Genomic DNA, 21,716 nt, shown 5'->3' on the forward strand with positions numbered 1-21,716 from the left:
TGGGTTTGTGTGGGAAGGAAGCAGATTTAAATCTCAAATGAATGACGTGCCTTGTAATTACAGGAACCATTGAAAGAGATAGTCAGAATTAAAATACTTGCAATGCTCCCATCGAGAGATTAATTTGAAAATTTTCAAGTGTGGCTAAAAGCACATAAACAGAGGCAGATGATAAAGGGCTGAAGTTCAAATCAACTCAAAGAAGGAAGGGAGCCTTGTTAAATGGTATCTAAAATCGTCACTGAGCTCAGCAGCGAGGGCTTGAGGCAGCATGAGGCTGGGCAGCAGCTCTGCAACTTGGATTTACTGGGGAGCTGAGCCTTTTGGAGTGCCACAACTGCCTTTCTAGAGAAATGAACCCTGAGAACTCTCAAAAATTCAAATCAAAACACCCTTCTAAATTTTCAATCCCCAAACAATGGGTGATTAAGCACAATCATTCAGCTTTCAGCAACACAAGTAACGGATTCCTTCCGTTATGACAAAGCCCTCGTTGCTTAATGCATTTTAATAAGACAGGTAGAAGGGGTTTGATGGTTTTATAGGCATTTTTACCTCAGCTATTAATACTGGTTATTTAGCTTGCTGGGTGTTTTCACTCAGAGATGGTTCTGTCTTTATTAACAGCTACAAATAAAACCGTGGACCCCTCAAAGATCAATTAATGGCATTTCTTTGGGCCCGATGGACACAATTAATGGCGTTTTTTTGACCCAATGAACCCGATGGACTCAATTAATGGCACTAGTTGGGCAAGGGAGATGATTATGTGAGCACAGAACCAGCACAAGACCCCTCAGTGATGAGTCCCCTTCCCAAGTTAGATGTGATTTCAACGGGATAAACACGTATCAGGTTTTTTTTTTGCACAGAACATTTTGCCATAAATATTTTCTCCACAGAAGATTTTTTTTTTTCCCTCCAGAAAACACACACTGAGCTCTCAGCATTTCCTTCCTCGTGTCACACTGATAGATCTGCTGAACCCCCTGAGAGCTGTGGAAAGCTCAGGGGAGCCCAAAATTGTCACTCCTTGTTTGTCTGCTTGTTTGTTTAACTCCAACCCCACGGTTCTGGCTTCTTCCAAAGTCGTTTGGAGACTCTGGGAGCGCTTTTTCTAAAGCTCTTGGCATGTCACAGTGACACCTCCATTTCATTAACGCTCCATACAGCTGGAAAAAAGGGAGAGCTCACCTGCAGACACCTTGGCTGCTGCTCCCAGCCTTCCCCAGCTCAGGGATGGATCCACACAGGTTGGTGGCTCCCTGGAACACCTGCCAGAACAACTGCCACAGTTCAGCAGTGCTGAAAGATTCCAGAGGAGGCACCAAGGTCGCTGGAAGGATGGACAACCAATAAGAAACACACATTTGTAACCCTGCAGTTCTATTGCAAGAGGCAAACCAGTTCAAGGAGTCACCCAAAAAGCGTAAATCAAAGTTATCAGGTCAGATCTTGGCTTGAGAAAGCTGGAATGACTCAGTTGATTTCAGAGCATGAGCAGAATCAGTTCGAGTTCTCATTCCTTGAACTAGGAAATAATCCTGGAGAAAAAACTCATCATTCTAAAATTTTAGGATATGAGACAGAAAAAGTAACTCAACAATATCAGTGGATAAGGGTAAAAACACCTTTTCAAACCTCTGGAGCAGGGGATTTTCTGACAGAGTTTATTTTAAATTTTGCTTATTTATTGCTACATTGCTTTTAACACAAATTATTGATTTCACTTTTTTTTTTTTTCCCCAGTGTTTCAGCCCTGCAACATTTCAATGAAAGGCCCACAGTCTGAAGCTCATAGTGGGGACTGAAGCAAACAAAAAAAGGTTGGGTTTTATTTTTTCCCTATCGAGCCAAAAATCCACCGTCATCCCAGCCCACTGCTCCACCCACAGGCAGCTCCTGCTCTCACATCCCGCTCCAGGCCCTTCCCGGGAGCTGTTCCTGCTGAACTGGGGCCAAGCGCAGTCAGAGTGGCCCCGGATGACACCCTCACCCTCAGCTGCTGCTCCCACCCTGTTCCTGGTGTGGTCAGCCAGGATCTCCCCCCCCCGACACCCCAACAGCAGGTGGTTGTGGGATGGTCCCGTTCCTGCTGCCCTTCCTCTCTCTCCCAGGATCCGTGTCTGGCATCTGGAGCATTCCCAACCCTGTCTCACAGCCTTGTCCTTGCTTTCCCAGTTTACCTTTCTCTCTTTCTCTCTCAGTTTACCCTTTGTCTCTCAGTTTAACCTTTATCACCTGCCCTTTCAGGCTGTTGTGGTCCTGTTCCCTCACCTGCCGTGGTCTCTTGTTGTTGCCTCCCCCCAGGGGATGGATGAAAGGAAGAGTTCACAGAATCATTTAGGCTGGAGATCATCGAGGCCAGGCTGTGACTGATCACTACCTGTATGACCTTGGATCCCCACTTTAAACCCACATCGTGGTGGTGACAAACCTGGGAGGACACAAACCCCAACCTTTGTTTCATTTCCATTCTTAGTGTATTTTACGTCTTGTCTTGGCCTCAAAACAAAGCACTGCCCAAGTTTGGCTCATGCCAGGCCTCAGGATTTAGGTGTTTCCTCTTGCTCTTGAAGCAAGATTTTGGGAACTCAGAATCACAGGGTATCATGAGTTGGAAGGGACTCACAGGGATCATCAAGTCCAACTCCTAAATGAAATTTGGCTTCTCTGGGCACTTCCTGTCATTCCTGCTCAGCAGATCCCGTCCAGGGCTGGGTGACCCACATCTTCCTGTCCCAATCCAGTTCCTGGATTATCCCTGCCTCCTCTGCTGCTTCAAGGCTTCTTCTATCTACACGAGTTTTCTTTCCATGCACTGAAAACCGAGCTCACCAGATGTGTGTGCAGCCCCAGGTCCCATAACATTCACCCAGTGTAACCAATATTTACAGGTTTGGGGGTTTTTGTTTGTTGGAAAGCCAGAGGGGGATCACAGCAGACTTTCCTCTCTCTTCTGTGGAAATTTCCAGTTTCCTTTATCCAAGAAGACAATGTTCATCCCTGGAAGGCAACGATCCCTACAAGAGACAATCCCTGCATGGAGGTGAGGAGCTGACAGTGAGGAACAACAGGAACAGCAAACAAAATGTCCCTCACCTGCCTGGACCCCATCACCACCCCCAGGCTGTGAAGGAAAACCTGGAATCACTCTTTAATAACTTGGCTGTTAATTGGAGCTGCACTGAAAACCCAGCAGAGCTGACAGAACCTCTGAGGCTGAGCTGGGTTATTCAATTTGGGGGACCCCAGAGGGGCCCCCTCTGGCCCAGCCCCACAGAGCTCCAGCCACACACCCTGCCCTGATTCACACAGAGCCCCATCTGTGTGTACATATATATATATATATATATATACACACACACATTATACATCGACATTTAAATATAATATACTGCCAGAGTTATGGTTTTAAATATCTGAGGGATGTGGTATCTTGGAAACCGATTGCCTTGAGTTGCCCAAATCAATTACAGAGTGAATCAACACATCTCCTGAGCGTGGGAGCAGCGAACAGCCAGTGATGCCACCCCTCCCTGTGCCCATCCCTGTCCCTGTCCCCAGGCTGGGAACGTGGCAGGACACACCAGGACACGGAGCTGGCAGCGGATGGGCTGATGTGCCACCTTGGCTGCTTCAACTCAAAGTTGGTTTAAAAGGGAGGAACAACACGAACCATAATGTACAAAGGTGGTGTGACTCTTCACTGGGAACCTTTGCACAAAATTGGGGTGGGTTTTAGCTGATTTCTAAGCAAAGCTTCTTTTCTTGATATTTTCTACCAGTCATTCAGGGAGGAATCATTGTGTGTATCCTGGTTCTTGAGAGGAATGAGGACACAGATCATGGCAAGTGTTGAGTGAACTCACAGCCCCCAGTGGCAGCAATAAATGACATTTTCAGCCAAGAACTTGGGGTTTAAATGAGACAGGAACTCAGCAAACCATGTCTTTCTGAACATGCAAAAATGTGTCCACTCTCTTGCCGTGGCCCTGAGCTCAACAGGGAGGTGAAAGGCACATTACAGGGGAATTCTTCCCCAGAAAAAGGGCTAAACCAGGGAGTCTGTGTCAGCATTACTGGGTTGGGTCAAACCCTCTGCTTGGCTGTCCAGATGTCACATGAGGAGTGAACAGCCTGATCCCCAACCAGAGCTGAACACTTTCAGTTGTTTCATTCCTCTCAGAACAGCTTTGGCTCTTTGGCCAGGCTCTGGTGAAAACACTGAAATTTTAAATAATAGTCCAAAAATGGGCTGATGTAGCCAGGAGAGTGTGGGCTGCTCAGAGAAGAGATGGCTGAGCTAAATATTTGGCAGAATTAAGCAAACCAGGAAAGACATGTGGGCATAAAGAAATAATTCAATATTAAATTTCTGGCAGAATTCATAAAATCTGTTTATAGTTCAGATCACAGTGAGGCATCTACTTACTATTATTGGACTCAAGGTCTAAGGGGCTTTGGTTGCAATGGGTTGGCAAAGGTTCCAGAGGAGAAGTGTTAACAGAACATTAAGCCCACGCTGATTAACCTTCCTCAGGTGAGTGTCTGCTCCCAGGTGCCATTCCAAGAACTTGGTTTCCCCAAAATGGGCCCTCCTGGTGTGGTTGCTGCTCTCCTGGTACTGCCTCCATCTGTCCTTGAGGGGGTTGTACCTCTGTCATTCATTTCCAATCCCCCTCCATTCCAAGCCCTTCCATGGGGGTTTTGCTCTTCTCCCCCTCCCTTGATCTCCACCTCCTCTCACCACTTTGCTTCATCTTTCCACTTTGCTCTTTGTCTCCTTCCTTTCCTTTATTCAATCGAAATTCCTTTCCCTCTGAGTCTTCACTTCCTTCTCCCCCACTGGCCTTGCTCCCACCCCACTGTCCTTCCCAGGAGGGAGCTCTGGGAGCAGCTGGAAACCCAACCACTACGACACACCGTGGGTTCCCCTGTGCCCAAAACCTTCCCAAGGAAGATGGATCATTAATTGAAAAATTCACAGAAAAGGGAAAAAAAAATCAAACGAGCTTTTTCTGGTGAAAAATTCTACCTAGTCCAAGATTATTCCAGATTTCCAGTGAGAAATAACCAAAAAGCAAGATAATATAGTAGATAAAGTGTGAAAATTTTCGAATTTCCTGCTCTTTCCTCTGCCTTCCTTCCCCACTAAAATAACATGAACAAATAAATAACCAGAAAACACCTTTTTTTTTTTTTTTTTTTTTTTTTTTTTTTTTTTTTTTTTTTTTTTTTTTTTTTTTTTTTTTTTTTTTTTTTTTTTTTTTTTTTTTTTTTTTTTTTTTTTTTTTTTTTTTTTTTTTTCCCTTTCCTGTTTCATGTCCCCTCATGGCCCTTTTCCTCAGCGCCTGCACCAGGACCATGGAGCTGGAGCGGCCACCTCGGCTGTCCCTGCTTGTCACACGTCCCCTCATCTCATGGAGCAGCTTTGGTTCCCCCCAAACCTGAATCCCCGCGGGGAACCCCAACTGGAATGTGCTCCCAGCTTACGGCTGCACATCCAGTCTCCTCTAAATGCCAGATCTATTTTAATATAAAGTTTATTTTCCGTTGAGATAAAAATAGTTGCTCATTCCGAGATACGAAGCGTGGGCACCGTTTATAAGGCATTTTCCCTCAATCCCTGTGGGGTTTTTTTTATCCACCAGGTGGCAATGGAGCTGCAGCCACCGCCCCGCTCGGGGTGGGCTTTCCCAAAACATCCAAGTTCGGGGGCACGTGAATATTATTTGTGGATAACAACTCTTCGGGCTCAGACTGCTTTAACTCCTCTCCATCCATGGGTTTCTCCCTCTGTTTTTCCAGCTCCCCCCCCTTGCAGCCGCAATCCCGGAGCGGGACGGGGTCAGAGCGCCGAGTTTTGGGTGATGTCAAAGCATCGGGAGGTTTTATTCCTCGGGTTTGTGCAAACCCGCAGTGCAAGGGCAGATTCAGGGAGCCTGTGCCGGTGGGATCCCGATGGATGCGGCCACACTGCCCTCTGCCAGCCTCTGCCGATAAAGGCAGCCTGGAAAACCGGGGAATGGCTCGTGTATCCCTGTTCGGCACCATCCCGGGATGTGCCTGAGCACGGGCATCTCCACAAAGCCCTTTCACCTCGGCCGTGGGGCCACGCTGGGAGCTCTCCAGGACACCCCGGCTCTTATTTTCAGCACCAAAGTGCTCCTCCAAAAGCCAAGAGCCATCAGCACTCACAATTTTCCCCACTTTCCATCCCTGTGTCAAAGCACAGGGATCGTGGCTGAGGGCAGTGGCCACGGGATTGAGCTCCGGAGATTTTCAAGGCAGTGATAAGAAACGGTCTCGTGGTTACAGCAGCACAGAGAGCCCACATTTAGCTTTAAAACAGCTTAAAAAACCCCACCCAAAGCCCAGCTCAAATCCCTTCAGCATTATTTATTAAATAGATTATATGTTCACCTGAGCTCTCAGTGCTGGGGGTGCATTGGCTTCCTTAGACACCAATTCCTCTCGTGGGAAGGCAGAACATTTCAGTGTCCCCAGGACAGAGGGCTCCGAGATCTGCACAAAATTCTGTTTACAACCCTGAAAACCCTCTTCCCAAATAACTAATTCATCTCTCTGGTGGGAACTAAAGAATTGGGGAAGTGGAACGTGACAGGCCCCGAGCCCTGATGGGGATTTCACTGTTGCTGCTCTGAACAGAACTGAACATTTCCAAGGCCACGAAAACAACAGAAACAGAGAGGTTCATATAGGAAAAGGAGTTAGTTCACCTTTATTTCATTTCTCCATAGTCCCAAACTTGACAGACGTAGAAAAATATCCTTGAGTCTGGCAGACAAATTTGCCAACGCTAAATAGCCCTTTTCTCTGACCATCTGGGCCACCCTAAATACATTTGTACAAGCATTACTTCAGGCTTTTTGTTCAAGAAAAGGTTTCTCTAAACTATAAACAATAAACTACGGAGGAAAAACTCGACCTACCAAAGCATGCAGATGAAAGGATCCTCCAAAACTTGAAAAAAACCACCAAAAAACAAACCAAAAAACCAAGCAAATAAAATTAAGAAAGCAAACCAACCTTGAGATGCATTTGGAGGAGGAAACAAATTCAAACAATCGGAGGAAAAAAAATAGTGAAGTAAAGAGAAGTCAAAGCAAACTCTGCAAAGTATCTGTGGTTGTTAAAATATCTATGGCACAACTTTTCACCAAAAAAAAAAAAAAAAAATTAAGGCGAAGACCAACGTTTTATATAAAAATAGCTGAGCAGGCTCCTAAAGCAGGAAAGAAGCATTTCTCATGATGACTCTGGGAATCCAAGGTTATAAATACCCTTATTTACACAGAACCCAAAGCAATACAAACATCTGGACCCTTTGTCTGGGCATCCAGCACTCAAACACCCAGGTCTGGGGTCCTGGACCATAGTGGAGGTACTTCAGTTGAAGGTTTGTAGTAGTTTCTTTGCTACACATACTGATACAAATCATAAAAATGCAATATAAATAGAGATTTTCACAGAGAAACTCAGGAATACACAAAGCTTAAGGAATTGGCCCAGAAAGAAATGGTAACAGTTTTAGAATCATCAATTGTTTTGTAGGCTAAGGAAAAACATCCAAGTTTTACAATAATATTTAAACTTTCAGAATAGTTTGTTGTTGTTTTTTGTTTGTTTGTTTTTAATCAAACTGATACCTAAAGTGAATATAAAGCACGAATTATCATGGCAGAAGATTCATTATCTCTTCATAAATACAGCAGTTTGTTTTATTTGCCAAGTTCACTTAAAATGTCATTATTATGGGCATTTTCATAAATTTCCAAGCCTAAAAGTTCCATATTTTTATGGATGTATTTGACTCATTTTCAGAACTATGTAATCCATATAGAGTAAGACATAAAAATAAGATCAAATCAAATATATTTGAGAAGAATCACATTAATATTTCAAGTTAAAATACCTTTGTAGATGTTAATATAATCAAGTTCAGTATATCTGTGCACATCATCAATCTGCATCAGTGTATCCACACACACTCAGTAATTCCAGAAATAACCACAGAAATGATAAAATTCCCATTGGAGAAGACAATTTTCCCCCAACACAACTCAGTGGATTTGCCTATGACTTTTTGAGCTGTAATTCACAGAATTTGCAGCTAAAGCAGAAGCTTTAGTTTAAATTTTTCAGTTTACTTCAATTTTCTTGCCTAAACCCCAGGCCCTTCATTTCTGCCTTCTCGTGCCTCATCCCTTCCCATCCCTCCTCCATCCTGCCAACCTTCCCCCTCTATTTCTGGGAGATAAATGTGAGGGGGAAAATCAAAAGGACTCTTTTAAGATGAAACTTAACTACAAACATGGTCTAAATCTACATTTAACCTCAGCCTGCTACTGATTCATTTTCGCTCCACACTCGCTTAACATCTGATCTTTCCTCCCTCAGATCCCACCTTCAGTATTTTCTTGTCCATTGACTGGGTTTAAGACAAATACAGAAAAACAGCACTAAAATAAACCAAGTGAATGTCTCACACTCATCTAAAACCAAGCAGAGAACTGAAGGGTCCATGATGGAAATAATTTATTGCCTAGAAAAGGTTAAAAAAAAAAAAAAAAAGCTTAAGTTCACATTTTCTATGTGGGTTCAAGGGTGGTGTCAGAGGTAGAGTGTGTAAAATGTAATACAGAGCTGGAAAAGAATTACTGACTTCCTTCAGTAACACAGCAAAATGTTCCCAGAACCAAAGCACTGCCCTGTTTTCCTTACAGGAACATTCTTAAGCACCTCTTTTATGCAAGAGGGTTTGCTGATTTGTTGAAAAAGAACCACCACCACAAGCCCAAGGTTCTGCCCCATCTGTCTTCTGACCAAAGCAGCTGCTGCTTTTCAGAAAATTTAATATTCAGACTAAAACCTACTGGGCCATGAAAAACACTAACTTTGTAGCACTGCTAATACTTTTTTTTTTTTTCCCCTCCCTCATAACTTTTCAGATTTCACATTTGGCCAATGAGCTAAAATTTACTTGAGTAGGGAAATCAACCACCACAAACCAGCTTGTCTTCTGTGGGAACCCAGATGGAGTTTTCTCCCTGACTAGCCCTTAACTTTGCTCAGGGACCTCACAACCAAACAACTTACTCACTCGTGATGATTTGGGGCAGAAAAGGCAGGATTTGGCCCTGCCAGTCGTGCCAGTCCTTCAAAACAGCCTGGGGGAGTGGGGCAGGGGCTGGAGGGAGGACAACAAGTTTTGGGTTGGAACAAGCAATGGATTCTTCCTGTTTCAGGAATGCTCTGCTATTCCCTTACTGCATATTCTTGTCCTTCCTTCCAGTCCCAGGAGCCTGAGACCAACAGTCAGCTCTGCCTGGAGCGCTGGGGGAAGGTCAGTGCTGTGCAGCAGTTTGTTCTCAATGTCAGGGATACAGAGGTGCAAGAGATCCCAAGTGAGAGAGTGGATCCACTTGCAGCAGTAATTCCCATTTCCATAGTCAGGATGCCCATGGTGGTGTGGATTTGTTCTGTTCACCTGTATGAGCACAGCAGACACATCTGCCTGTGTTTGGAGAATGGACTTGCTAAAGCTGTTCCCAGCTGAAGCTGAAGACAGAACCAGTTCATTCCTTCCCTCACTCAAAGGGCTGCAAAGCCCATCATCTGCTTCTGATCTCAGACTTTTTATTGCCTTAATGAAAAGAAATCCTTGGAAAGATTAAAGCACAGCAGTGCCTCGAGGACCGAGCACTGCAGAGAACTGACACCTGTATGTACCTTGGGGACCTTCAACCTGCCCCAAATGTACCTGTTAGTTACTGTTCCTCACTCCTGTCACACCCACAGATGTGGCAGCAGCAGGGAAAGGGAGGAGGCAGAGCTGCAGGGTTGGAAGCAGGAGCGAACCTGTCCCATCAAAGACTCCGCTCCCCGAGGAGAACCCGGCCTGTCTCTGCTCAACTCTGCTCTGAGCTGCCTCTCCCCACCTGGGCTGCTCCAGACACACACACGTCATCACTGACATTCCCACAGCTGCAGCAGGGATAAACACACCAGGGAAGTCACTGCTCATGGGCAAATAACCAAGAGATTTCACAGGGTGGCAAAACATCGACACGGGGCCCTTCTGCTGTAAAGATTACTCAAATTAGTGAAAGCACTGAAATGCAAAGGGGGCTGGTTTCTGTCACCCTAAAAAGCCCCAGTATTGGCTTTATTTGTTATGGAAAGTCTATGGAATGATAAATTAGCCTTTAATGTGGGCTCTCATTATCATCCTACAGAAGGGGAAACAATCAGATCCCAAATCCTGCCAGGCCAGGGGCCCACAGGGCCACCCCACTGCTTTCCATCAACACTTATAATACCACCAATGGCAACTTAAATGTCATTGAAAATTTGAAAATATGCACTAACAGTGAAAAAAAAAACCAGCTGTACAGTATCTTCCTCCACTGCTTTCTGTTATCAGGGGTAGAATTCACACTCTTCCTTCCTGAACATCCTGTAAAGTTGTGAGGTGTCTCAGCTGTGGAAGCACCACTGCCTCCCCGGGCTTTTGGTGTCTCCCTACAGGAGAAAGGACCAAAGAACAACCTTCCCCCAGGGATGGGTGGGTGTTGACTGCAGCTCCTTTCAGCTGTACATCCAAGAGGATTCCAGCCTCCTGTAGCAAAGGGACTGACATAATTGCAGCAGTTCATTCAAAATTCATTCCTTCCATTTGGAGATGGAATAGAAACAAGACAGCAAAATGGGAATCATCAACGGGAGCTTTTCTTGCAGAAAGGTGGGTGACTTAACTGACCACGAAACCGAGAACTACCATTAAGAGTATCCTGCCTTTTGTCACGGGAATTTCAGTGGAAGCAGCAGGAAAACAGGGTCCAAACAGTGGCAAATGACAGTACCAGAACACAGAAAACAAGAGGCTTCGTTGTCAGTGGCTCTGATTTCCTGTCTGGAGAGGACAGCAATAGAAACCATTGTCAGCCTGGGATAGAAAACCCTTTATAAGTGAGTTTTTCAGAGCCAGCAGAATTCCAGCTGATCTGTGTCTTCCATGGGAAGGACAGCACTGTGATCTCTGCTCACAGACCTTCATTTTAGACTGGGGTCGCTGGCACAGCCTGGCAGACGCTGCTGCTCCTGGGGGGGAGGCCACAAGGACGTGTCTGGCAGCCAGGATGGGACATTCCACCCTCACCTCCTGCTCACATGGGGCCTTCCCTCTCTCCTGGGATCCCACTCCCAGTTTTAATGCCTCCACTCACATCCAGGCCCAGCAGTTTGGAATTCTGGGGTTCCTCTGCAGAGTGTGTGGTCAGAGGTCTGTTGGGAACTACCAGAATCATACACTGGTCAGAACTGTGAAACTTGGTTTGTAAAACACCTTTTTCAAACTGTCCCTACCCTTTATGCAGCTGGTATTTCATAGTATTGCTAAAAGCTCCTCATGCCCAAGGACAAGAGAGACAGAAAAAACCTGAAAGAGCAGAGCTCAGTGCTGGCACTACACAAAAAGAGCTGCAGAAGTGATTAGGGAGGAACAGATCAGACTGAGAAACCCTAAAATCTGAGTTAATCCCAGTATTGGGGAGGGAAAAAAAGGAGTCATTTCCCCAACACTCTGGATTCTCTGAGCTACATCTTGGAACCTCCCACTGAAATTAAGGGGATCACTTGCTGTCCTGGATGAACTAGGATTCCCCCCAAGTCAATTATTATTTGGCATAAAATGGAAAGATCTGGTTTTTTACCTGACTGCGTGAAAAATTCTCGCTGAGGGATTCAGATTCCAGTTAGAGCATCAATACCATGGGCAGGCAGCTACAGCATCACCCAGGATCATCCTGGAGTTCCAAACACTGGAAAACCTTTCAGGATGCAACGACAGCTCTGGAATTCTGACTGGCTTGTTAAAATGGAGCAAAGTTTGTGGTAAAATACATAACCCATACTTAAAATAATAAGCAGAACTTCAGCATTTTGACAAATCAAAACTGTGACTGCAATCCTAAAACCCTAAAGAATGTAAACATCCAACTCCATTGCTACTGTATCAGGAAGTCACGCCCTGCAGGTATCAGGGCTTCCATTTCCATCTCATTTCTTCCAACACTTATCACTGCTTCTTCACATTAATAATTGACTGGTGATAATTCAATTTTCTGAGTTAGCCTTTCAAGGTTTTTTCAGCTATTTTGGTCAGAAAATGGAAGATTCAACAATCTCAAGTCAGAGAACGAAAAACACTTCAGTTTAATTTCAGGTTTTCCAAAGGGTTCAAGCACAACTCAGAGAAAGCCCGTTATTTTATTTGGGATCCCCAATTTTTAGTCCACCTACCTGAGTAAAAATGGGGAAAAATATAATAAACAGGCCTGGTGAGCGTGTGAGGCTGAAGGATTTGTTTTCCACTCAGAAATCCCTGCTCAAAAAGACTTTGCTACAGAGCCAGAGTTACTCTGGAGAGTCAGGAGTTCTCCCAACCAAGGCCAAACTGCTACAAGTGAAACCTTCTCTCACCCAGTTCTCTCCTTCAGCAAAACCACCATTCCCAATTCCTTGCCAGTGCAAACTGCAGCTGGGCTGTGGCCCAGCCATCCTTCAGGACAGGCTCCTTCACCTTGGACTTGCTTTTTTGTTTTTGGGCTGAGGAAACACTGGAGAGCAAAATGCCCTTCTCCTGAAACCTGCACGTCCCAGGGGGGGTTCTGGTTTGTCAGTTAAAAAAAATAAATCACAAACTGTCTGAGGCATTTTTCTCTGACAAAGAGGACAAGCTGAATGAGGTATCATCAGGCTCTGGGGAGGTGTGGTTGAAATCCATTTCTTCTAGTTCAGGAGGTAAGTCTGAAAGCAGTGCCTGGGAGGGAAAAACCATGACAATACAGTATTAGGTGTACTTTTTTTATGTCAAAATTCAAATGTCTTTTAAACAAAGTGTGAAAAACTTCATTGGGTTTTTCAGTCATAATTTGAGCTGTGGAATAAATCCAAGGGAGTGGCAGGACACAGAATGACAAACACCTGACGCTGATGACAAACACATTCTGATGTTAATGCCTAACAGCTGATATCAAACCCACTCCAGGGCTCACCTGCTGCTGTTCTTTATCATCCGATTTAATGGCCAGGATCAAACTGCGAGTGAACGTCTGCAGTTCAAAATACTTCTGCTTGTGGCTCTCCAGCTGGCTCTCCATGAATCTGACCTCTTCATTCTGGGGGGGAAATCACAGGGAGTTCTGGGAATGCTCATAGAATTGCTGGGGTTGGAAAAGCCCCCTGAGACCTTTGAGTCCAACCGTTCCCCCAGCGCTGCCAAGGCCACCCCATGTCCCCAAGTGCCACATCCACAGGGCTGGTAAATCCCTGCAGGGATGGGACTCCAGCCCTGAGCAGGACAGAGCTTTGGGACAACCACCACTGCAGCTTTTTAATGACACCCAAACACACCTGGCTTCAAACTAAATGTTTCTGGTGAAAACCAAAACCAAAGCCCAGGTCTCTTCCTAGCAGTGATCTTGAAAAGGCAAAGGGACTGTGAGAAGAGGCAAATAAATTCCATTATTGCAGCAGGAGGCTTGAAACAAAACCCAGTGAAAATAACCTGAAGATTCCTCAAAGCTACCACAAATTAAAATGCAGCATCTTCAGTGCAGCTGGGTCTGACAGGGACCATCAAGTGTCAGCTCACCAACCTCCTCAGGGTCACACAATAAACAGGCGTTTCACTGAATGGTTTGGGTTGGAAAGGACCTTAAAAATCAACTCATTCCAACCTTCATATAGTTATTTCTGGGCATTGAAATCAGATGTACAAAATCGGGAACTGTCAATAACGTGCATGTCGTGGCTGAGAAGACATTTTTCCAAGCTATACTTGCAAATTCCTTAATTAAGAATTCAGATTTGATAAGTTTATTCCAAATATCTCCTCTTCTATCTCAAACTTACCAACTGATTGGTGGGCAACATCAAAATGCTGAATCTGGTGATCAGTGCAGAGCTAAAATTCATTTTCTGTGGTTATTTACCTTTGCAAAGATCATGAAAATCAAACTGTTTATTCAGGTTACAGGATCAGTCATTGCTCATTTTGTTGTTAAAGGGCCCTGCTTAAAAGCACCAACTGTGCACCTTCCAGGAGAAAAAATACGCTTTTTCTGCTTGCACTTGCTGGCTGTTATTCAGCTTTAATTGATAGGAAAAGGTGAGATTATGTGATGCACTAAAGGTTTTCTGGTCTTGTTGGTTTTTTTCCCCCCGAAAATTCCCATTTTTTGAGTGAGAACATTGCTCCCCACACTGCTTCAGGTGATAACAGCTCTGGGAATGAGAGGGAAATATATGGGCTGTGATTTTGAGGCTTTCATTAAAAAGTGAGCTGAGTTTCTTTCAGATGGGAACTCAGCAGTTCAGCACTGGATTTTGCCCAGCCAAGGAAGAATTCAGATTTAGGTAGAAAACTCCTGGATTAATCAGTGATGTCAAACAACAAACCCAGGTCTGCAGGGCACTGTCACAACAAGCCTCTCACTGCAGTGAGAGGTGACATTAAGAAAAGGTCGTTCCCTCTCCACATTCACTCCCCACTGCCCTTCCCAGGAAAACACTGCTGGAAGGAGCAATTTCTGCTCTGAAGGGATGATCTGTTTATGATTTTGGTGATTGATTGTTGTCAGGAGAACAGACCAGGTTTTCAACTGAAAAAATCAGCTACACAGGGAAGGCCCTGCTCAATAAAACATGGAATTATGGCAGCTCAGGAGAGCAGTAACACACACCCCTTCACCCTTTGGCAGCTGTCAGGATCCCACTGCTTTTCCTCCCTCCCACAGCCACCACCTTCCAGGCATGCCCTGGGAAATGACTTCTCCTCAGATCCCCCATTTTATTAAGGATCCCAGCTGTTATGCCCCTTCCATAGCTGGCAGCAGGAAAAGTGCTCTGCAGCATTCCAGGGAACAACTGTCCCACAAAAAGGAAGTTGTGGTTTACAGGCTCCAGAAACTGGTTTGGGACACGTGGCAGGAGCTGCAGCCACAGTAATGCAACTCTTCTGTGCAAGAGGGGTTTTCCTGCTTCCCTGGGGGTTGAAATGTGGAAAATGTGGCTGGAGGTGGGATTAGAGGGGGCTGAGGGCAGGATGTGCACACAGGGATAAGGGCAGAGGGGCTGCCTTTGCTGAATTCCTGCCCTGAACTCCCAGGGGATTGTCCTGCTGTGCCTGACACAGCCCAGTTACTCACCTTATAATCCAAGAGAGAACTCATCTGATCCACTTCAGAATTACTGATCATATCACTCTCCTCATCATCTATAATTTCTATTTTCTGCAACAGAAGCAAACGGTTCATTTGGAACATTCCAACACACAGAGGAGACAAACCGAGCGGGATCCTCATCCCAGAGCGCCAGGGAGGGGTGAAGGTGACAGGAGACAACAATCAGCCTGGCAGGCAGGATGCAGGGCTGTGCTGGCTCCCAGCAATCCCGAGCCCTGCAGCCCCATTAGATGGCAACACTGCACCTCAGCCACGCTCCGGGAATCCACGGGAGCTGCTGCCATGGTGACTGGGCTGTGTACAGGGAGGAGCTCCCTGGCTCCAGGATTTAGGCATCAAATTGAACATTATAATCCCTGCTCAGGAGGTGAGAACCTCCTGCACTGAAGGAGGTGCTGGAAGTTTATCCCCCTGGAGCAAACCAGATGTTAGGGCAAGTCTCGATCTATTTTGTGCCTGAAAAATGAAGGAGTTGCCCTTTGGCCTCCTCTGGCCACAGGGCAAGTGAAGTGCCCTAAACAGCAGAGGATGCTGATCCAAAGGACAGTTCCAAATCCATAAACATGGACATTTTCACCTCATTCACAAAAATTTGGGGAGGTTTTTACATTGGGTTTCTACAGACACCTAAAGCAAAATGTTAAGACCAAGCTTAATACTGATTAAAACTTAGAAATACATCCCAATCCTATCCCAAATTTAAAAAAAAAAAAAATCACTTTTACATTATTTACCAATTGCATGCTCTGTTTTCTCCCAACAGAAAAGAACGTTTTTTCTTTTCACGTAAGAAAATTCAGTTAAATGGTTATTTCTACAGGAGAAAACACAAAATGCACACATTTTTAGTGCCTCTATGAGATTTGAATTTTTATTCCTATCTAAGGTATATATCAAACAGATAAAGTGAATGTCAATTAGTGACAAGAATTCGATTTTTCAACAGAGCTGAGAAGAATGCCCAGATTTCACTATATTTGAGGGGGGAAACAGTGGTAGTGTAAGAGGAGGGGACTGCTTTTTAACTATTTTTAATTGGTTTGATAGTTGTGAACATCTATGAGACTGCCTATAATAAAGCAATTTTACTATGGTTTTAGGATAGTGTTTAATCCCACGTAGGGAAGGGCCCAGTCCAGGCTCATGGTTGGTTCCTGAGGTGTTATTCCAGAGGAGGCTCCTTCCCTGGAGCACATCCACATCCCTTCTTGCTGCCTGTACTCCAGGCAGCAGGAATTTCCTCCTGATCCCAAGGAGAAACCTTTCCAGGGGAGTTACCAGGCTCTCCCTGGCAGAGCCCACCAAGGTCCCAAGTGTGTGCTGAAAGCAGAGAGGATAAACCACATTTCCCGTGTCTGACAGCCCAGCTGAAGTGACAACACTTCAAAGGCTTAATGTCCCCGAGATCTGCTGCTCCATCCTACCCTCAGCAACACTGTGATTCAAATATTTTTGTTTTTAGGCTCAGCTTGAGGAAAGAGTCTCTAAATAAGTGCCAAACATTCACACTATCTTTCTTAGACATACACGTTAAGATAGTAGGGGAAAGAACAGATTAGAATTTCAAATAGGAAAATTGCATCTCTTATGCAAATCCAATGTATTTTAGTCCAATTTTAACCGCATTTTTAAAAAGTTTTGTGACAGTGTTTTCAGAACAAAGTGTGAAGAAACTATTCCTTGGATTTGTTCCCGTTATTACATCAAACAGCACAGTGCTGGGGTTCAGGAGAGCTGAGTCTCTGGGACTTCATCTCTGCAAACCCTTTGCCTCTGTCACTTCAGATCCTGCATCTCCACGGGAGACACATCAGCCAGACCTGCGAGGGATTAGCTGAGGTCACAGCAGGACAGCTGGGATACCAGAGGGGAAAGGCAGCTGGGTGTGCTCAGGCAGCCTGGGGGGTTTCAGAGTACAATTAACAAAGGAAGGGACAAGTTGTCTCCTCCTGGCAGGGGGAAGGGACTCTCCTGTTGCTTCCCCCCTCGGGTTCTGGGTGGTCAGTGGAACACAAACGTTGTTCCTTGTTCTGGGCTGTGGATTCAGCCCTGCCCAGGAGTGCAGGGGGAGCTGGGCCACGCCCTGATCATTCTGCAGGTCACTCCAGATAGAAGTCACTCACTTGGGGTCTTCTCTCCTTTCTTCTAATCTGGGACAGGGCAGGCTGAACACAGGGATTTATTGTATTATTTATGCCAGGACTCCTCCCTCTGCCCCTGCCGTCTCACTGCACTCAGTTAAACCAGCAAGGGGCAAAACAAAAAACACCTGAACAATGTCCTGGCCAGGGTATGGGAGTGAAGGATCCCAGAATCCCAGAACATTCTGAGTGGGAAAGGATCCCCAAGGATCATCCAGCACATTCCCACCCCATCTGACTCTCCCATCTAAGGTCAGCCAGCCAGAGAACCACTAGAGATAACTGCTGAAAGCTACAGAAACCCAGCTTTAATTCTGTTTTTTTCTCCTTCTTTCTGTTTTGCTACACTTGGTACTTTCAAAGCTCTACCCAAGAGCTGGGCTTGGCCCTCCAGAGGAAGAACAGCAGATTGGCAGAATACAGAAAAAACAAGTAATTCCATTTCTACTGAATGTTTTAGTATTTTTTTTTCTACTATGTTTTAGTATTTTCAGTACAGTTTTAGTGCTCCCAACCAGGAACCCCTCTTAGCACCCTCAAGTTTTCACCTAATGAGAAATACTGATGTTGGACAACCCCAGCATGAGGAATTCAGGAGGCAAAGGAAGGTACCTACCACATTGTCAGTGGCAACTGGATTCTGGTCATCATCTTTGTGACCAATTTCTTCATTTTGAAGAGCTTCGTTTGTCTCTTCTGCAGAAACAAATTAGATTTGTCAGGTTTCATGCCACTTTTATGCTGCAGGAACATTAATAGTCTTTACCATAAATATGTCACAGCTGCTAAATCCAAGAGCAAAGTCATAGTAACAACGTCTATTCATAAAAAATAACATATGTCTGATTAAAGAAGACATCCTGTCACAAGGATTTCAAGCCAATTTGCCAATTGCTACCTGAAACAATAGGAAAATTATCAGTTATTCTCTTACAATCTTCCTGGGTTTTGATTCAGGTTGGAATATTCAAAGAGTTTCACGTCAAAGATGTTCAGAACTTTTTTTTTTATTTATTTTTAAGTCAAATAAATTACTGCATGAAAAATTCTGCATTCCCTGAAATTATAGGATACATATCAGAATCTCACCTGAAATTATAGGTACATGTCTGAACCCCCCTCCTCCTTGCAGATATTGATTAGTTTTAAACCAAAAACTGAGCAAGCAGATCATTTCCCTCTCATATGGCAAACGTTTATCCCCACTGAACCTAAGCTGCTGGTTTATGTATAAGCACTTGAAAACAGAGCAGATTTTAGCCTTATATTTCAATCACAAGGATGAAATATAAATGAAATACAGACTAGATGATTCTATTTGCCTTAATGGCCAACGACAAAACATAACCCAAAGGAAGGTAAGTCTGTTCATCCCTAAAATTATGTTTCTCATATTTACTTGAATTCTCTGCATTAATATATAAGTATATATTTTTAATACAAAGAGGAAAAGAGAGAATGGGCAGCCAGGTTCAGTTGGACACTGGAAGGGGGCAGGTGGCAATGCCAGGGTCTGTCAGCTCCACACAAACACAGGGATAACAGGATTTCCCTGGGATTACCAACACTGCAAGGACAGGATAATGGTTAGCCCAGGTCATACAGGGACAGTTAATTGTTTTAAGTAACTTTTCTAGCAGTTGAATATCTCTAAACTGAGCAAATTTAATTTAAAATTGTTTCCAGTAAGTTTAATCTGCCATCAGTTGTGGCTTCAGGGGACAATTAGTGGCAGGAGCAACAGGAATGGGATCAAATGGGACAACTGGAGAGCAGGAGCAGCGAAGGATCCTCGTCACACCCAGGGGGGTGGAGGGCACTGAGGAGGCACCTCAGGGACTCGGGAACATTCCAGAGCACCAGCCACTCCATAACCCTGGGAGTCACCCCTTGGATCCTACAGCATTCCCAACTCTTTAAATATTCATCCTCAGCTCACAGAACCCAGCACAGCTCTGACCCTCCACAGGGCTGTGCTCACACAAAGCATGGACCCAATTAATACACAATTAAAAAAGGGGAGTCAATAGAAGAGCTCTAATGCTTCACTTTGCATCACAGTACAGCTCGCTTTATTTTATTTACACTCTACATCTTAAAAGCAAGAGCCATCACCACTGTCACTCTAATTAGGTGACCAAACTGTCTTTCAGAGTGGTTTTTGTTGTGATGGGTTTGGGTTTTTAATAAATGAGGACCAAAAGTTACAGTTCTCAAACATTAAAACAATCCCTATCAGTGACTGAACAGCACACAAGTATTGAGGGAAATATTTTCCAGGGAGTTCAAAACAAGCTGAGCTGCAGCAGTGAAACCTCCTCCTTTGAACTGGAGAAATGAATAGAAACAATTGTTGTGGGAGAATAAAGGAGTGAAAGTGGGATTCCTGGATGCTGTGGAAATCCTGTCATTTTTCTTGCACTTCCTTAAGCTTTGACACTAATAATCTACTCAAAGTCTTCCAGCCTTATCTTGTTTTATGAAAGCCTTGCTCAATGAAAGTGCTGTTATTTCTCACTTTAACTACAGAGGGTTCAGACTCTTCCCCTGTCACTGTTTTCTTTCAAGCAGATCTGACTTTAAATCAGCTCTTTCCACACCTCAGGCAAGTCAAGGACTTGGAGATTCTGCATCTCACTTGCCTTTCAATCACTTGACCCATTTCTTTATCATCTTATTCTCTTTCCAGCAGGTTATGACAAAGCCATCACAAATTCCTTCCCAGCAGCTCTCCCTTCTCCTGATTCTTCCCTTGAAATTGTTCTGACAAGATGACAAGATCAAGCCTGGCATATTGAGCTGCACCAGCAGGCCCCAGGTCAGGCTTTCTTTTAGTTTGGAGAGCAAAGGCTTTATTGATCTCTCTAATCAGAAGCACTGGGAGCAATTAGTGAGCTGGGGATGTGCAGAGCAGCTCGTGGGGCCCAGAGCTCATGGACAGGAGGGGAAGGGAGGGATCGATTCCCTGTGCTCGTGGGAGGGGGAGGAAAAGGGAATTAAATCCCAGGCACTTCTCACTCCAGATCCTGCAGTTTACACACCCCGTGGGTGCAGTTCTGAGGCTCCTGAGCCTCAGAGAGCATTTTTTAAACCTGGCTTCTTGGGGAAGAGAAATTGTCCATCTGTGCTGTCAGTCCAGCTCTCAGCTGCACCAGGGAAATGTGCACTTGTCATTTAATTTCATGAGAATGAGGCAGAAATGGAGCTCTTGCAAGAAAAGGCTCCTGCAATTTCTGTGATAACAAACCCAACAGAACTCAGAGAGAGGGAGAGAAGAAAGAGACCAAACAGTACCTTCAACGAGCCGAGGTGGAGCCCTTGTGACTGTGAGAGACTCTTTCAGACGTTTGTGAATGTGAACAACAGAATCCAAAGCATGCACACTGCACAAAATTAAAAATACAGGCACAGCAGTAACTGCATTTCAAATACCTTGTGAGCTTCCTTCAGATAAGCAGATTGACACTTCATCATTCCTATCATTATCATCCCCCACTTCAGTAGCAGTTTCCTCTCCTGGATTAAGTGCTGATTTAGAAACAAATTCAGATTGATCAGAGAAATCAGCAGGACCTCCTCTAGGGGGTGGGACCTCAATCCCCATTAAACGATATTTCCGTCTTCGATTCCCAATCCAAGTCTTGTAAGAGAAATAAACATGAATGAATCAGAAACCATGACAAAGCAACAGACCCCCAACCAAGTGACATCAGCACATCTGGACTACAGCAACAAGAGTGCAGCAGCACTGCAGGGGAGGGGTTATTCCCCCTGTTTGACCCTCGTGAGGCTGATTCCTGGGATCCTGTGTCCAGGCTCCCAGTCCTCCAACACAAGGCAGAAGGGAAGATGCACAGCAAAAGGAAAAGCAGCAACAGGCATAGGTGGCAGCAAGGGAAGCTCTGACTGGAGTTGAGAAAAAAAGGAAAAATATTGTTTACAGTGAGGCACAGGGACGGTGTGTCCATAGGAACCCTGGCACCTCCAGCCTTGGAGAGAACTCAGCATTTTACTGGACATCACCCTGGGAAACCTGCCCTGAGTGCCAAGTCAATCCTGCTCCAAATAAAGAGCAGGACTGGGTGACCCTCTAAGGTCTCTCCCCACCTAAATCATTCAACAAATTTAACTTAAATTCTTTGATCCAGGTTCTCCCACTCTGCAATTTCCTGAAGGGGACTAAAGTGACCCAAACATCCCACCTGTTCTAGGATTTCCCACAGGGAACTGGCCAAGGTGACAGATCTACATCGCTCCATTTTGAGGACAGAACTCTCAGCTCAGAGCAGCATCATCCTCCAGT

General features: G+C 44.9%; 1 protein-coding gene across 5 annotated transcripts in view; it reads right to left on the minus strand.

Moving 5' to 3' along the window:
- Positions 1-6,716: 6,716 nt before the first annotated feature.
- Positions 6,717-21,716, minus strand: part of HDX (highly divergent homeobox) — a 40,406-nt gene continuing 25,406 nt past the window's right edge. For 3 of the 5 annotated variants that reach the window (XM_027893090.1, XM_027893088.1, XM_027893089.1), the window contains 5 exons: positions 20,846-21,053; positions 18,030-18,109; positions 15,237-15,320; positions 13,083-13,205; positions 6,717-12,847 (listed from right to left, as the gene is read on the minus strand). In XM_027893090.1, coding sequence (XP_027748891.1) covers positions 12,722-12,847; positions 13,083-13,205; positions 15,237-15,320; positions 18,030-18,109; positions 20,846-21,053 — 621 coding nt within the window. In that variant the 3' untranslated portion in view covers positions 6,717-12,721. Of the gene's footprint in view, positions 12,848-13,082; positions 13,206-15,236; positions 15,321-18,029; positions 18,110-20,731; positions 21,054-21,716 lie in introns of those variants that run through there. The other 2 variants (XR_003572300.1, XM_027893092.1) reach the window with 2 other exon arrangements.

This window comes from Empidonax traillii, unplaced genomic scaffold (assembly GCF_003031625.1).
Source record: "Empidonax traillii isolate 1590-97213 ecotype Southwest subspecies unplaced genomic scaffold, ASM303162v1 scaffold380:size670999, whole genome shotgun sequence".
NCBI classification, from domain to species: Eukaryota; Metazoa; Chordata; class Aves; order Passeriformes; family Tyrannidae; genus Empidonax; species Empidonax traillii.